Source organism: Bos indicus x Bos taurus, chromosome 18 (assembly GCF_003369695.1).
Source record: "Bos indicus x Bos taurus breed Angus x Brahman F1 hybrid chromosome 18, Bos_hybrid_MaternalHap_v2.0, whole genome shotgun sequence".
Taxonomy (NCBI): Eukaryota; Metazoa; Chordata; class Mammalia; order Artiodactyla; family Bovidae; genus Bos; species Bos indicus x Bos taurus.
Genome location: NC_040093.1, coordinates 24,793,244 through 24,810,380, shown reverse-complemented (window position 1 = coordinate 24,810,380; position 17,137 = coordinate 24,793,244). Strand labels below are relative to the sequence as shown.

The window sequence follows — 17,137 nt, the reverse complement described above, 5'->3', positions numbered from 1 at the left end:
CCTATCCATCACCAACTCCCGGAGTTCACTCAGACTCACGTCCATCGAGTCAGTGATGCCATCCAGCCATCTCATCCTCTGTCGTCCCCTTCTCCTCCTGCCCCCAATCCCTCCCAGCATCAGGGTCTTTTCCAATGAATCAAGTCTTCGCATGAGGTGGCCAAAGTACTGGAGTTTCAGCTTTAGCATCATTCCCTCCAAAGAAATCCTAGGGCTGATCTTCTTCAGAATGAACTGGTTGGATGTTCTTGCAGTCCAAGGGACTCTCAAGAGTCTTTTCCAACACCACAGTTCAAAAGCATCAATTCCTCGGCGCTCAGCCTTCTTCACAGTCCAACTCTCACATCCATACATGACCACAGGAAAAACCATAGCCTTGAGTAGACGAACCTTTGTTGGCAAAGTAATGTCTCGCTTTTGAATATGCTATCTGGGTTGGCCATAACTTTCCTTCCAAGGAGTAAGTGTCTTTTAATTTCATGGCTGCAGTCACCGTCTGTAGTGATTTTGGAACCCAGAAAAATAAAGTCTGACACTGTTTCCACTGTTTCCCCATTTATTTCCCATGAAGTGGTGGGACCGGATGCCATGATCTTCGTTTTCTGAATGTTGAGCTTTAAGCCAACTTTTTCACTCTCCACTTTCACTTATTTATATATATATATATAGAGAGAGAGAGAGAGAGAGGGCAGGAGGAGAAGGGGGTGACAGAGGATGAGATGGTTGGTTGGCATCAGCGACTCAATGAACATGAGTTTGAACAAATTCTGGGACATAATGAAGGACAGAGAAGCCTGGCATGTTGCAGTCTATGTGACTGCAAAGAGTCAGATATGTCTTAGCAACTGAACAACAATAAATACGTATGTATATACACACATCAGTATACATAAGTTTGCATGCTAAGTGTGCATGCTATGTCGCTTCAGTCATGTCCACTCTTTTCGACTCTTAAGGACTGTAGCCCTCCAGGCTCCTCTTTCCATGGGGATTCTCCAGGCAAGAATACTGGAGTGGGTTGCTGTGCCCTCCTCCAGGAGATCTTCCTGACCTAGGGATTGAACCTGCATCTCCTCTGACTCCTGCACTGGAGGCAGAGTCTTTACCGCTGAGCCACTGGAGAAGCCCTATATACATATATACACATCAATATACATATACACACCTATCTATATATATCTGAAAGTGAAAGTCGCTCAGTCGTGTCTGACTCTGTGCGACCCCATGGACTAAACAGTCCATGGAATTCTCCAGCCAGAATACTGGAGTGGGTAGTCTTTGCCTTTTCCAGGGGATCTTCCTAACCCAGGGATCAAACCCAGGTCTCCCACATTGAGGGTGGATTCTTTACCAGCTGAGCCACAAGGGAAACCCTTATATATATGTATGTATGTATATATATATGTCTATATACCTATACCTAATAGACTCTTGAGAGTCCCTTGGACTGCAAGGAGGTCCAACCAGTCCATTCTGAAGGAGATCAGCCCTGAGTGTTCTTTGGAAGGAATGATGCTAAAGCTGAAACTCCAGTACTTTGGCCACCTCATGCGAAGAGTTGACTCATTGGAAAAGACTCTGATGCTGGGAGGGATTGGGGGCAGGGGAGAAGGGGATGACAGAAGATGAGACGGCTGGATGGCATCACCGACTTGATGGACGTGAGTTTGAGTGAACTCCGGGAGTTGGTGATGGACAGGGAGGCCTGGCATGCTGCAATTCATGGGGTCGCAAAGAGTCGGACACGACTGAGCGACTGAACTGAACTGAATGTATATATATAGAGAAAGAGAGAGGTCTTTATTATAAGGAATTGGCTCACTTGATTATATACATACATACATCAATATACATATACATATATATCTATATATATACACACACATATATACATCTGTATACCTAATATGTATATATATATAGAGAGAGGTCTTTGTTATAAAGAATTGGCTCAATTGATTATATACATAATATACACATCAATATGCATATACACACATATCTATATATATCTACATATATATGTATATAATCACATCTATATACATTATATATAGAGAGAGAGAGAAAGAGAGAGATCTTTATTATAAGGAATTGGCTCACTTGATTATGGAGGCTGATTAAGGGTCCAGTGTGTCTGTTTTGTGCAGGAGATTGGCAGGTACTGATCAGTTCCTGAAAGGCTGGAGGGGTCTGCCTTCCCCACAAGCCCCAGAAGGATATAACACCCCATGACCTGCAGCCAGCAGCTGGAGGCCCAGGACAGGGGATGGTGTAAATTCCCATCTGAATCCAAAGGCTTGGAAAGCAAGAGGGCTGATGTTTAAGTCCTAGTCTGAGATGGAGTCCCAAGACAGGAGAAGACTAGCCTCCCAGCTCAAAGAGAGAGCTCCCTGTTCAGATTTGTTCTATTCAAGACTTCAGCAGATTGGGTAAGGCGCCCCCCCCCCCGCCCCGCCCCCACACTGGGGAAGGCAATCTTCTTTCTCAGTCTACACTTCAAATGTTAATCTCGTCCAGAAATACCCTCACAGGCACATCCAGAATAGTGTTTGACCAAACATTTGGGCAACCTGTGGCCCTATCGAGTTGATGCATAAAAGTAACCATTGCAGAGATGCATCAGCAAACACTTAGTCATCCATGTAGCAGGAGGCAGGGAGGCCCCCAGGTTGCCCTTGACTGAGGCCAGCCTGTCATTTCATTAACAGCTGCCTCCAAAAGCACTCCATCCATTCCCTCACTTCCCCTTCCTCCAGGGAGCACCTTGGGGATACCCTGAGGGGTCCAGTGTGTCTGTTTTGTGCAGGAGATTGGCAGGTACTGATCAGTTCCTGAAAGGCTGGAGGGGTTGCGTTCCCCACAAGCCCCAGAAGGATATAACACCCCATGTGTTGGCCCACCTGTGTGTTGGGTGTCCAAGGTGATGCCTGCTGTCTCAGGAATGACCAGTACCGAGAAATGTGCTAAGCAACCTCACTCATGAAAACTTGGAGGCACTAAAGTTCAGAGACTAATTAAAAATAAATCTCATTAGTTTTTGTCCCCTCTCAAAGTATGCGCGTGGTTTATTAATCTGGTTTTGATTTGCTGCATGTGCGGCTCTGGCCCAGAGTTGGGAACCTCTTTATGGGACTAGATTTGCACAGGGAAGCCAGCAGTGGTTCTCTGGGGATCTCAGGGTGGGCTAAGGGGCATGCCCAGCACTGCCCAGCCTTCTGGGTGCTTCCTCCATGATGCGGCAGCTGGGTGGGACGCACAGGGTGCCCTCCTCGGGTCTCACCTGCATTCTTGGCACCAGGCATGAGTGTCCGTTGCCTGATGGGTCTGAAGGAAACAGTGGGGGTGAGAAGGGGGTGAGAGGGGGCGAGAGCCCCCCCTGGGGGAGAGGCAGACCCTGGGGGTTTTCTTGCTTCATGACTGAGGCTGTCTACACAGCATGACAGCAACCGACTGCCGCAGAAAAATTCAGCCAACGAGGGTAATCCAGCAACGACAGGGGTAGTCACTGTCCTCCTCACTTTCTGTGCACTCCTATGAGCAAACACTGTGCTAAGTGGGGCTCACTGCTCATGGATTATTGTTATTCACCCCTTAATCCTCACAGCACCTTGGAGACCAGGTTCCACCCCTCCCATCCCACCCCCACGTCTCCTCCCCTCCTCATCCCCCTTGCAAGGGAGGGAGCTGAGCCTCAGAGACGTGAGGTTACCCACTCGGAGTTGCCCAGCATTGACTACAGACCGTAATTCAGACCTGCCTTGTTTAGAATCCCATTCTTTTAACCACTGTGCTGTACTGCTATTTTTACTGTTCTGGGTGAACTTTTGGCTTGTTTTAGGGAATTAATGCAACATTTCTTTGACAGCGTGTGTCCACACCATAACCAGCGGGAGGAAAGGAGGTGACTTGTACCCACAAGGTGTGTTGACGCAGCCTTTCGGCGATTTAAAAGGGAAGTACTGTGCACCCTGGCTCCTCCCCTCCCCTAACTCAGCCTGGCCTGAGGCCCCCTTGACCCGGCTTGCCTCCGTTTACCCTTCGCACGAGGAGCTTAGGGAGGTGGTGAGGCAGGGGCATGGCCACAGGGGCTGGTGGAGGCGCCCTGGTCCCAGCGTGGAAGGTGGGGTGGCGTAGATGCTGACCTCATGGAGAAGATAAACTCCCACTGCCTTTCTGGAAATTGCCTTTCAACTAAGCACCGACTGGTATGCAGATGTGGGTGGGATGAAAGTTCAGCCACCTAAGCCAGGCGCCTTACACCTGATGTGCACACACAGCGGTTACCTTTGATGCGTCTGTATTTCCTGGTCTAGGCCAGGTAACCAGGCTGTTTTAACATTTATAAAAGCACTTTGAATAAATGTTCAAGAAAAAGGATTGGTTAAAATGGGCGCGCTTCCCATTTCCTTTTCTAAAAGGAGAGTGTGACTTGTTGTTCTTCGAGGGGGACAGCCACCTGCGTAATGATGAAAAAACAAAAGACCCGCTTGCCCAAAAGGACATGATTCCGTTTTTCTTTTTGTTTTGAATTAAAATTCCATCGTTTCTCTAAGATGAACTAAAAGCCCATTTTCTTCCTCCACAGTCCCCCATCCTTGCTTTTCTTGCCTTAATGACATCCCAAACTTTTGTTGAAAATAATTGATTGAATTTAAATTTCCTTAAAAGTTTAAGAGGTAATGTTACAGTATAAATTTCCTACCAAACACTAAGTAGGGAAATATCCATTAGTGAAATTAACTACAGTTTCTAGGTAGCTAACAATGTGCCGTATACAGTAGGGCATGGCTAATGAACACTGCAGTGGGTGATATTTCATTATACAAATTAATGCTCACATTTTAATGGGAAAGTCACATAATGAATCTCGGCTTCAGTGACAGCAATTAGAGACACAGATTGTCCCCTTCTGGACAAGGCACTGTTTAGCAATAAGCAGCTGTGTGAAAAGTCTTCAGGTTTACAACATATATATGCTTTGGGGGAATTAGTGTACAATTTATATTAATGTACTGAAGCTTCGCTGCAAAGGCACCACCATATTTATCTCTCCTGGTATTAACTAAGTAAAGATATGTAGAAAGACTAAATAAATATCAAATAGAGGATGCAAATACGGAAAAATATTCGGTTACCCAACTTAAAAGCAAAGACACTTTTGGGGTTTAACACACAGACACAAAAGTTAGAAACACGAAGCCCTTCTTAAAAGCTTGATAAAGGGATTTCCAAAGAGAATAAAATGAATCCCCCTGTCATCTTTGGAAAAGTGCTATAGGGAACTTGCTCTGAACAGTTCCAGAATAACTCCCCAGAACAGTGAAGTTTCCTCGAATATCAAGTGCAAAGTGAGGCTCAGAATGATGAAAGACATGACCATGTAAAAATAGGTACAGTGAACTAATTAAACCACTGGTCGTATATTTCTTAAAATTTATGATACAACGACTTGGAGATGTTATCAATGATATTCCAAAATTGAATATACATCTTATGCCATGTGTCAGTGGGTAGCTGGTTTAATGTAAGATGGTTCCAATAATTTCACTAGTCCATGAAATGATGAACTGGTGATTTTTAAATTTATTATGCCTTTTCTAGCAAAACTTTCTTTTCTGGCAATGCATTGTTTGGGACCACATCCTATTCCTTTAACATATTGTGAAAAGTTTCCCCACAGAAAGGCGCCCCCACTGTCTATCCTGCTTTCCTCAGTGGGTGAAGGGCTCAACACTCATCGTGCTTTTCCCAGACACAAGTTTCATAGACCAGATGCAGTCTGCAGAGTAGGGTCCTTGGCTTGAAAAAGTGTTTAAGTGCATGCCATTATTTAATAACTGGGATATTGCATGTAGAAATCTGGAGGTGAGACATTCCTTAGACAGTCAGAGGTCCTAGTATTCGCTGCTGATGGCATTGGGTGACAGCTCCCCTCCAGGAGAGAGGGGTGGCCCCCACCTCACTTTTTCACATATCATCTTTTGGGTTCTGAAAGCATCTGTGTGTGGCTCCTTCAACAAGCAGATGCAAAGATATTGAACCCAAACATCATGGAGGTGACCAGAGGGCTCATGTTGCCCTGGAGGCCCAGGGCGAGTTGTCTGATCCCCCGAGTAGATTTGGACTCATTATGGGCCTAAGTGGACAATCATTCAAGTGGACAGAGCTGCTGGCAGGGTCTGAGGTTGCCTGGGCCACAGGGCTGCACAGAACGCCTTTCCAAGCCTCGCACAGAGCCCGGCCCGTAGAAGAGGGCTGGGTGGCCCACTGACCCGCCCCTTGGCAGAAGCCTGGGGCTTTGTCAAAGCCAGCCTAGTGCAGGCCAGACGGGGTGACGCTGACTAAGGAGTGGCTCCCGGCATGGGACTCGGCATTTTTCTGTCAAGCAAGCTGCAGAGCGGACCTTGACTGCACCTCAGAGCACTGAATGTGCTGATGGTTTCTCCCACACAGTCCAGGCCACTGTTGTGAGACGTTTGCCTCCCGAGCATACCGAAATGTGCCCTCAGGGAGGCTGGGCAACAGCTGGGATGTTTGCAGTAGAAACAAATCCCTGGCGCGACCAGGATTCCCCAGGGGATATGCTCACCCCCCCCCCACCCCCATCCTGGTCTGCTGGCCAGAAACGCACCCAGCCGGGGCTGGCAGTGGTCTCAGAAGCATTTCCTTGTCCCCTTTGTGATGATGAAGCCCAGGAGAGCCAAGGAAAGGCTTCAAGGCAGAGGGCAATAGTGGTTATTACACATTAGGGATTATAAAGAAAGTAAAACTGGGTTTGTGTTCATTTTTGAAGCAAGATATCTAGTTTGTGGGTTTATCCCATGGAACTCACTCTGGAGCATTTATCTGGGGGACTGGGTGGGGGGGGTATTCACCTAAACAAAGCCCCTCAGGAACTTGGAGGTGAAGCCACACGGAGAAGCCCACCGCTGAGGGCTCTTCCAGGATGTGCTCAGGGGAAGTGCACGAGGGCTTTCTAGAACCTCTGCAGTCGAAATAGCCCTTGAGGACTCTATTAAGTGGCCCTGAATTTACCAGGGCCTGGTCAGTCCTGGGTGTTCTTTGGAAGGAGTGATGCTAAAGCTGAAACTCCAGTACTTTGGCCACCTCATGCGAAGAGTTGACTCATTGGAAAAGACTCTGATGCTGGGAGGGATTAGGAGCAGGAGGAGAAGGGGACGACAGAGGATGAGATGGCTGGATGGCATCACTGACTCGATGGACGTGAGTTTGAGTGAACTCCGGGAGTTTGTGGTGGACAGGAAGGCCTGGCATGCTGCGATTCATGGGGTCACAAAGAGTTGGACATGACTGAGCGACTGAACTGAACTGAACTGGACCCTTGGAGACTCAAGTACTAGGAACGAACTATCCTTGTGTCTCAACTGTGGTCTTTCTCCCCTGAAACAGTGGAGGTCGAAGCCTACTTGGAAAAAGAGCAGTGGGTCAAGTGAAAAGATCCTCTCCTACATTGTGTGACGTGTGTGTGTGTGTGATTTGTGGTATGTATGTGATGTCTTTGTGTATGTGTGTGTGTGTGCGGTGTGTGTGTGGTATCTGTGTGTGTGAATGTGTGTGTTGCATGTGTATGATACATATATAGTATCTGTGTGTGTAGTTGTGTGGTGTGTGTGTAGGGGGTTTGTGTGGCATCTGTATGTGTGTGTGTGGTGTGTGATGTGATGTGCGGTATATGTGTGGTGTCTGTGTGTGTGTAGTTGTGTGGTGTGTGTATTCTGTCTCTGTGTATATGTGTGTGTGGAGTGTGTGTGGTATGTGCATGGTGTCTGTGTGTGTGTGAATGTGTGTATGTGGTATATATGTAGTGTCTCTGTGTGTGTGGTTGTATGCTATGTGTGTGGTGTCTGTGTGATGTGTGGTGTGTGTAGTGTGGTGTATGTAATGTGGTGTGTGTGATGTGATGTGTGGGGTGTATATGGTATCTGTGTGTGTATGTGCTGAGTTGTGTGTGTGGTATGTGTGGTGTGATGTGTGCTATGTGTGTGTGGTGTTTGTAATGTGATGCGTGGGTTGTGTGTGGTGTGTGTGTGTGTGATGTGTGTGTGGGGGATTGTGTGGTATCTATATGTGTGTGTGCTATGTGGTATGTATGTGTGATGTGATGTGTGGTATGTGTGGTGTGTGTGTGTGTGGTGTGTAATATGTTGTGTGGGTTGTGTGTGGTGTGTGTGTGTGGTATGTGTGTGTTGGAGATTGTGTGGTATCTGTATGTGTGTGTGCTGTGCAGTATGTATGTGTGATGTGATGTGTGGTGTGTGTGTGGTGTGGTGTGTGTAATGTGATATGTGGGGTGTATATGGTATCTGTGTGTGTGTGTATGTGTGTGCTGAGTTGTGTGTGTGTGTGGTGTTTGTAATGTGATGTGTGGGTTGTGTGTGGTATGTATGTGTGATGTGATGTGTGGTATGTGTGGTATCTGTATGTGTGTGTGCTGTGTGGTATGTATGTGTGATGTGAGGTGTGTGTGTATGTGGTGTGTGATATGTGTACAGTGTCTGTGGGGTGTGTGTGTGTGGTGTGTAATATGTTGTGTGGGTTGTGTGTGGTATGTGTGTGTGATGTGTGGTATCTGTACAATGTCTGTGTGTGTGGTGTTTGTAATGTGATGTGTGGGTTGTGTGTGGTATGTATGTGTGACATGATGTATGGTATGTGTGGTGTGTGTGTGCGTGGTGTGTAATGTGTTGTGTGGGTTGTGTGTGGTGTGTGTGTGGTGTGTAATGTGTGGGGTGTGTGGGGTGTGTAATGTGTTGTGTGTGCTGTGTGTGGGGGGGTGTGTAATGTGTGGGTTGTGTGTGGTGTGTGTGTGATGTGTGGCATGTGTACAGTGTCTGTGTGTGAATGTGGTGTGTGTGTGTACTGTGTGTGGTGTGCCTCCCACTCTAATCGCTCTGCTGTGTCTCCTCTCCTCCCCTGTGAGAGCAGGGCTCTTATCTTTTTGGTTCTCCACTTAGTCTCCAGCACCAAGTACAGTACTTGGTGGGTAGGGACTTGCTCATTCCATCAGAGACTGTGTGAATGAATCTGTGTGTTTCTGGGTGTGCAGTTGCATACATGTATGGACATTTTTGTCTCTGGCATCATTCAGGAAACTTGGTTTGGCTCTGGACACGACCTTTAGAATTGACATAATGCCACAGAGAACACGTGCTCCAACTTGCAACATTACAGGTCAAGGAAGCCAAGGTCCCAAGATGAGAATCCTGTGTCTGTCCCAGACTCTCCAAACGCCTCCTAGGGTCCAGAGGGTCAGATTCGCTCCTCTGCCGCTTGGTCCCACAGCATCCACCTAGAAGGGCAGTTCCCAGGGAGGCTCCTTGTAGGGGTTCTCCACCCAGGCTCAATAGAGGGTCACGTGAGGGGGCCTTTGCCCACTTCAGGCCAACCCCAAAGGCCAATCTGCCCCAGGAACTTCTGGAAGTAAAGGTGGAACCAGTTATCAGCACTTTCTAAAGCTCCTCAAGCAGTTCCACTCTGATTTTTCAAAATGTAACATTTACACTGTTGGCATCAAAATCATCAGGGACACCTACGGAACCACCCACTTCTGCCCCCCTCCCCTGAATCCAGGGAAACAGAACTGCTGTGCCTTGGGTCCCGGGACGGGTGTTTTAAACTCCCTTGGGGGTTCTAATTCTCAGTACAGTCTGAGAACCGCTGCTCCAGTGAGTGTTTGAAATGTGTGTCCCTTGGAAATCGACACACATCCCCCAAGCATCCTTGCAGTTGGCCAGGAAAGGCAGCCCCACCCCACCAGGCGTGGAGGGAAGCCCTGCTTTCTCCCTCTGCAGCTCCTGCTGATGGATGCCCATGCATGCTCTGCACACCCTTTGCCAGATGCGCTTAATCGTTTCCAGGTGCATTTTTGAAATGCATCCTGAGTCTCATCCAGTACCTGCAGGCACCTTTGCCAGCTCTCACTGCCGGGCCATCCCCCAGGCCTTACAGCAACCCATGGACCAGGATACGAATTCTTTATCAGGCTTTCCTGCCACAAGCCCCACAGTCCCCTCCCCCCACCCCTGCCCCTCAGCTTCAGGGGCTGCCTCTGCTGCAACTGGCACTGGACTTCTATGTCAGCCTAGAAGTACCCCATCCACAACGCCCATCCCGCAGAGAGTTCCCTAGTCTCCAGTGAAATGTCACACAGCAGTGGCTGAAGGGAATTGGAGCCTATCATGGGCATTGACTTCAAGAACTGGGAAGTGGTGCCTTAAGCCATTTGTACCTCTGCATCAAAGGGGACTGAGTCTTCCTGTAGATCCATGTCACTGGTCTTGAGAAAGAGAGTCCCAGCTGGGTCCTCTCTGATGTGTCCCGGGGAACCTTCAGCTGCACGTAGGTGGGAAAGAGAAGTACACAGCCACCGTTTGATGAGGCAGGTACAGCTTCTCCAAGGCTAGAGCACACAGTCTGGAGGTGACATGGAGTCCTCTGTCAGAACTCGGGCTGGTGGTCCTCTTATTTACAAAATCCATGCATCCTCCCCCGCCCCTAATAAGTATATTACCCCAAAATACCCTGTGCCTGGAGACTGCGAATCCGGCATCGTCTGAGACTAGACATGGTCAAACGTCTCCAGAATACACCATTCACCCTTGACTTGCTGTTGCTTTAGATCACTGTTTTACAACAGAACAGAGGAAGTGGTGGGGAATGCCTGAGTTTCCTTGGAGAAATAATTGTGATTATTGACAGAGTGCTGTTGTAAACAAGGAACCCGGACAGTCCCATTCCTTCCAGAGAGCTTTTCGATTCCAAGGTCCAGAGAAGACCCTGGACTGTGTACCAATTCTTAGAATATATTTAAATTCACATTTGTTTGCCCTCCTCTCTTTTCCTCTCCTACAATGCAAGCAGGTCTCGGTTGTATGTCATGGTATTTTTTTCCATAGTGGAAAGAACAATAGAAGTTGTGTGTTGGATTTAAATAAATATTTAATTCATGAAAATGATCTTATATGTTTTAAAACAGTCTTTAAAGCTATTTTTATTCTCTAGAAAGCGCTTATTATAGGTAAATTACACATTTTACTACCGGAGCATTAGGTTTGCCATTAGTACAAATTTAAGGCACTACAAAAACCAGTAGATAATGTTAATTTCAAATACAGAAACTAAATATATTTTGTGCCTTTTTATTACTCATTTTCTTTTAAGTTTTATTGACTGCTTTTTATCTTAACTATATGTCTTTACATGCTGCAATCATAATGCACTGTAATGGTATTAATATTTTATAGAATCGGTATTTATAGTTCTTTATTTAGAAACAATGAAGTAGGTCTGCAGATATCTGAGCCCGTCTGGAATGGTGCCCTCCAAATAATGATAAATTACTTGTGCAGTATGCCATTTGCTAATTATATCCATGATTTACTGCAGAGCAAGACTTAAATCATTCATTTCAGTCTTGCGTAACAGTGCCATAAAATTTTTAGGTTTAAAAATGGTTTCCATGTGTATAATTTAAACAAATTTTAGAGCTATTGTATACACAAAATATTGCAACCACCCATTTGTTACATACTTTGTCTTTTTAAACTTCTACTTTTAATAATCACTGTGGTTGAAATTATTATGCTTAATTTTCATAATCATAGCTTTTAAATCTACAGCCGTTTTCACATGTTAGATAAAGAAAAAGATAGCTAATTGTGTGTAGATAGTATGTCATTCCTGAATAGTCCCAAATGGTACAAAATCATTAAAAAAGCTTAAGAGTACGAATTATTCTTCTATTAAAAAACAGTTGTTCTCTAACTAATTATTAGTTTGAGCTGCTTTGTTTCCAAGAACAAATGTTGATCCTTCTAGCCTTGTTCAGCACACCAAAATGAAATTAACACTTTTTTTTTTTCTCCTTATACCAAAATCTTGCAGGTGAGAAACCCTACAAATGTCCCCACTGTGATTATGCCGGTACCCAGTCAGCTTCCTTAAAATACCACCTCGAACGGCACCACCGGGAGCGGCAGAACGGAGCTGGGCCACTGTCTGGGCAGCCCCCGAGCCAAGACCACAGGGACGAGCTGTCCAACAAAGCCGCTCTGTTTATCAGGCCAGACATCCTGCGGGGCGCCTTCAAGGGTCTCCCCGGAATCGACTTCAGAGGTGGCCCTGCGTCTCAGCAGTGGACGTCAGGAGTGCTCTCATCCGGAGATCACACAGGACAGGCCAGTGGCATGTCTTCTGAGGCTCCTTCAGACACCCTGAAAGGCACTGACCTTCCTTCCAAAAGCACCCACTTCTCCGAAATCGGGAGAGCTTATCAAAGTATCGTGAACAACGGTGTGAATTTCCAAGGGTCCTTGCAGGCGTTCATGGACAGCTTTGTCCTAAGCTCCCTGAAGAAGGAGAAGGACTTGAAGGACAAAGCCCTCTCTGACCCTCCTTCCATGAAGGTCCATGGGGTGGACGGTGGTGAGGAGAAGGTGGGCGGCAAGGTGGCCCCCAGGAAGTCTGAGAAGTCTCAGTACGAGCCCCTGGACTTGTCTGTGCGGCCGGACGCTGCCTCCCTCCCGGGCTCCTCGGTGACTGTGCAAGACAGCATTGCGTGGCACGGCTGCTTGTTTTGTGCTTTCACAACGTCCTCTATGGAGCTGATGGCCCTTCATCTCCAGGCCAACCACCTGGGCAAAGCGAAACGCAAAGATAACACTATCGGGGTGACAGTCAATTGCAAAGACCAAGCCCGGGAGGCCAGTAAAGCGGCCTTGCTGCCCTCGGTACAATCAAACAAAGAGATGGCGCTTTCCACCATGATGGGACCTCTAGACTCGGCTTCCGAGAAGATGGCCCAAGGACAGGTCAAAGAGACCCTGGGGGAGCAGAAGGGCGGCCCATGGCCCAGCCACGTGGACCCCTCGTTCTGTAGCTTCCCATCAGACTTCTACAAGCAGTTCAGTGTTTACCCAGGCCTGCTGGGCTCGGGGGCCGCCAGCTCCTGCCCCAACAGGGAGCCCGACGGGAAGGCCCACTCCGAAGATGACGCCCCGATCCTGATCCCCGAAACCACAAATAAGAACACTACTGATGACCTCTCGGACATCGCCTCCTCGGAGGACATGGACTCCTCCAAGGGAGAAAACAACGAGGAAGAGGATATTGACACAGAGCCGGAGGTGATGAGCAAGCCGCCTGCCCTGAGCAAGGACGGGGGCGGCGACAGCGGCGATGGCCTGCTGCCCACGGGCGCCCCACAGCCTGTCCAGGGACTGGTCTCCCCTCTGCCCCAGGCGTCGGAGAAGCAGTGGCACAGCCCGGGCCTTCTTCCAGCCCAGGACCCCACGGCGGGCCTGCCCAAGCCGGAGCGGGGGCCCCAGGGCCTGGAGAAGCCGATGAACGTGCTGTCGGTCCTCAGGGCCTATAGCTCTGATGGCTTAGCAGCCTTTAACGGACTTGCAAATAGCACAGCAAATTCTGGATGTATCAAGAGGCCAGACTTGTGTGGTAAGTTTTAGAATCCTCTTCCTTTAGTTCATTTCCCAAAAACATCAGTGCTGATTTGTGTATTTTTTTAAAATGGGGTAAATTTATCCATGAGCAGATTCTGAACTACACATAAAATACCCCCAACTATGCGGTATACGCAATGCAGACAATCATGAGAGTCAAATTCATTTAGAAAGTGTTGGACCTCGTACTTTCGTGTTTCAATTTGCATTATTGTGATCGGAAATGCCTGTACTGAAGGCGTGGAGAAGGGGGCGGGGTCTCACCGCATGAACTACTCCTCTGTTTTTTAATCCATAACTTGAGGGGGACAGGAAAAACTTAAAAAACAAAAAGAAAAAGAGACCTGGGAACTTGCAAACTTTTCAGTCTTTTCAACTTACACATAAGATGCCTAAAGACAATTCCTTACTGCTTTGCTAAGCCAAATCTGCTTTCTGAAACTTTTCTTTATAATGACTTAGAGGATACTAAAATCATATCACACTAACGACAATGTAGAAATAAAGTGACCCGCTCTCCAAATAGGGAGATGGTTGTGGGGTATTTGTGATTCATCTTCAGACATATCAAATGGCAGTTACTGTGACTTTGGCCTTCTATTATTGCCTTCTGTCTGTCTGTCTCTTCACCCATCTGTCTGTTGTTCTAACAAGAAGTGTACATTATGAAGTCCCTGGTTAGCAGTGTTGTGATCCTGTCTGTCTTGGATTTATGCCTGCCTGATCTTGTTAGCAAATTGGCAATTCTTTACTTCCTTAAAGAATATGTTTACTCCAAAGTAATTCCAGATCTTAAAAAGTAATGCTAGATTTGAAGCCTAGAACTGCATCAAATGAATGTCGGTGTGGGCAGGGAGGATCAAAGTCATTCTCTTGGCACCCAGATATTCTTATTTGAAAGTCTTTCTCCAAACTGAAGCTCAGTGTGTTATTTCCAGCCCCAAATTTCCCCACTAGAGACAAATGACCATGGTATCGTCCCATCTGTAGCCCACGAATGCATTTCTGTGGCATTACTTGTTCAAAAACAGAAAGAAAGTAGGAAGGGAGGGAGGAAGCAAGGAAAGAAGGACAAGAGGGAGGAAGCAAGGAAGGGAAAAAGGAAGGGAGGGAGGGAGCAAAGATCCTATTTAACTTCTGAATCCTGACATTCCTTTTAGCACAGAGCGGGATTCAGCAAGCTGGATTCAGTTCATAATTTAAATTGATATATTTCTTTTTCTCTCTCCTTCCCTAATTCACTAAGAACTGGATCAAGCAGTCAGAAATATTTTTTGAATTGTCAAAAATCACTAAATGGATTTCTGACAGCTCAAAAAAATATTGACAGTTCTTTATGCTGAATGATTCATAAGGCCCCATTAACCAACACCCCCAGATCTATTTTTAGTCACATACAATTCATTACTTTTGAAGCTGTTAAAAACAATATTTAAAGGAAGGAGAAAAGGGTTTCATGTCAGTCCAATTTTTTTTTTTTCTTTTCTTCCAGGGGAGCGATGTTTGTCTTTTTTTTTTTTTTTTATTGTTGTTTTAAGTTTGTGATTGGAGTGCTTTCTTTTTCATTGTTGTTTGGGGATTTTTTTTTTTTTAAGTCTATTTTCAGTTCTTTCAAATACCTACGTAGGACCATAGTTCCTGCCAGGAATCCATGCATCAGAAAAGATCAAAACCTGGCATGTTTATAAGCTCATTATTATTGAAATGAGCTCATATTACCCCTATTAATTTTCCCATCGTCCTATCAACGCCAAAGGAAGGCTGCCTGCCTTTGAGGAAGCATGCCTGCTTGTGTCCTTTTGCACCAGGCGAGGGTGGAGGGGAAGCGGTGTCAGGGAGCCCTTTCCTCTGAGCTGAAGCTCTCAGGCCCTTCTCCCCCTCCCCAAATAGCAGCTCACCACACTCCCCTGACATTTCTAGGGTACCAGCAAAAGCTTTGCTTAGTCAGCCTTTCAGCCACTGGGTGACAGCCTGAGATGTAAGTTGCAGCCCCTGTCCTGAAAGGGGAGTGAAGACCCTCAGCCCAGCCAGGCTCCAGGGTACCTGGTTGCTTCCCAGTGGGGCATCCAGGTCCCACTACTCCACCTTGAACTCATGGTAAGATGCCAAAAGTAACTCCAGCCAAAAAATGCCGATTTTTAGAGAGCACAAGTTCTGCATTTCATTTACCCTCATTTCTTCTGCATCCTCTTGCTTAGTTTGGGAGCAGGCAAGAAAGGCCCCTCCCTGGCCTCTGTATTTGATGGGGTAGGGGGATGTCTCGACTCTGTCCATTTCTCATTCCCCTCTCCCACGCCGGCCTACCATAATCAAAATCCTCTTCTTGATTTCTTACTGGCTGTTGTGACATGGGAGGGCCAGGCATATTCATCCTTCCTAAAAACTGATATCTGGGAGGAAAACTTAAACTCACTGAGCTACAGAGGGGGCATTTGGGGGCATTTTTCTTCCTGCCTGGTCTACTGTCTTCTTAGCATTGCAAAAAGCACAGATGATAGTTGAAAACCTCAAACTCCCATTGGCTTGACTTTGCCAAGGTGGATATGATATTGGCACAAGGAATCAAATATTCTTAATGTTTATTCCCTCCTCTCTGCTCCACTCAGAATAGATATGGGTTTTCAAACAGGCCCACCAGCTTGATAGCTGGTTTCCTCAAGAAGCTGGGCTTTGCACAACCAAGAGTTATTCTGATAGTTCTTATCTCAAGAGAGTTTGGCATTTGATTTTGCCTGGTTGCTGCTGCTAAGTTGCTTCAGTCGTATCTGACTCTGTGCGACCCCATGGACTGCAGCCTACCAGGCTTCACCGTCCATGGGATTCTCCAGGCAAGAACACTGGAGTGGGTTACCATTTCCTTCTCCAACGCATGAAAGTGGAAAGTCAAAGTGAAGTCGCTCAGTCGTGTCCAACTCTTAGCGACCCCATGGACTGCAGCCTACCAGGCTCCTCCATCCATGGGATTTTCCAGACAACAGTACTGGAGTAGGGTGCCATTGCCTTCTTCTTTGCCTGGTTAGTAAACCCAAACCTCCACTTTGATGCCCCTAGAAACAGGCTTGTCGGAGGAGCTAATGCCCATCTGTATCTATTCTCATGGGTGTAAAACTGTTGGGAGAAGCATCAGAAAAGATCTTGTTCAAGTCATGTAGAGCCCCCTCTGCACCAGAGCTCAGTGGCTCTGCTGACACAGGCTGGTGAGTGGAGAAGGGGCCTTTAACCCTCAGTTTGTGGGTGATCCTCACGTTGTAGGCTCTACTTCTGGATTCTTAATTCTGCATGCCTGCTTTCTAACTTTTAGAGCTCTGGTCCTACATCCCTTCATGTCATAGGCCTGGGGTCTTGGCCTGTGTGTGCTGTCCACTCCTAGGCAATGCAGAGGTGAGAGACAACCAGGAGAAAGGCCATCCCAGCCAGCTGGGTAGGGGAGGCATGCAGCATTTGCCAACTGAGAGCTCGAGCGTGAATTTCTAAAGATCAGAGACGTGTTACAGATGATCCTAAGAAGGTGACTGAGCCATCTTGGATTAAACTGAAGGGCATGCGTTGTTGGCTTCTAGAGTGAGTCAGGGCCCACTCTGGGCCTGATCGCATTACAGGAAATCCTGCTCCAATCAAAGTCCCCATTTCCAGGCTCCAGGCATGGCCCACCTTTC

General features: G+C 47.0%; 1 protein-coding gene across 10 annotated transcripts in view; it reads left to right on the top strand.

Annotated features, from left to right (window-relative positions):
• Nucleotides 1–17,137, top strand: part of ZNF536 (zinc finger protein 536) — a 448,820-nt gene that overhangs the window by 284,687 nt on the left and 146,996 nt on the right. For 9 of the 10 annotated variants that reach the window (XM_027516035.1, XM_027516032.1, XM_027516034.1 and 6 more), the window contains 2 exons: nucleotides 3,869–3,922; nucleotides 11,908–13,476. In XM_027516035.1, the coding sequence (XP_027371836.1) occupies nucleotides 3,869–3,922; nucleotides 11,908–13,476 (1,623 nt within the window). The remainder of the gene's footprint in view (nucleotides 1–3,868; nucleotides 3,923–11,907; nucleotides 13,477–17,137) is intronic. The other variant, XM_027516039.1, reaches the window with a different exon arrangement.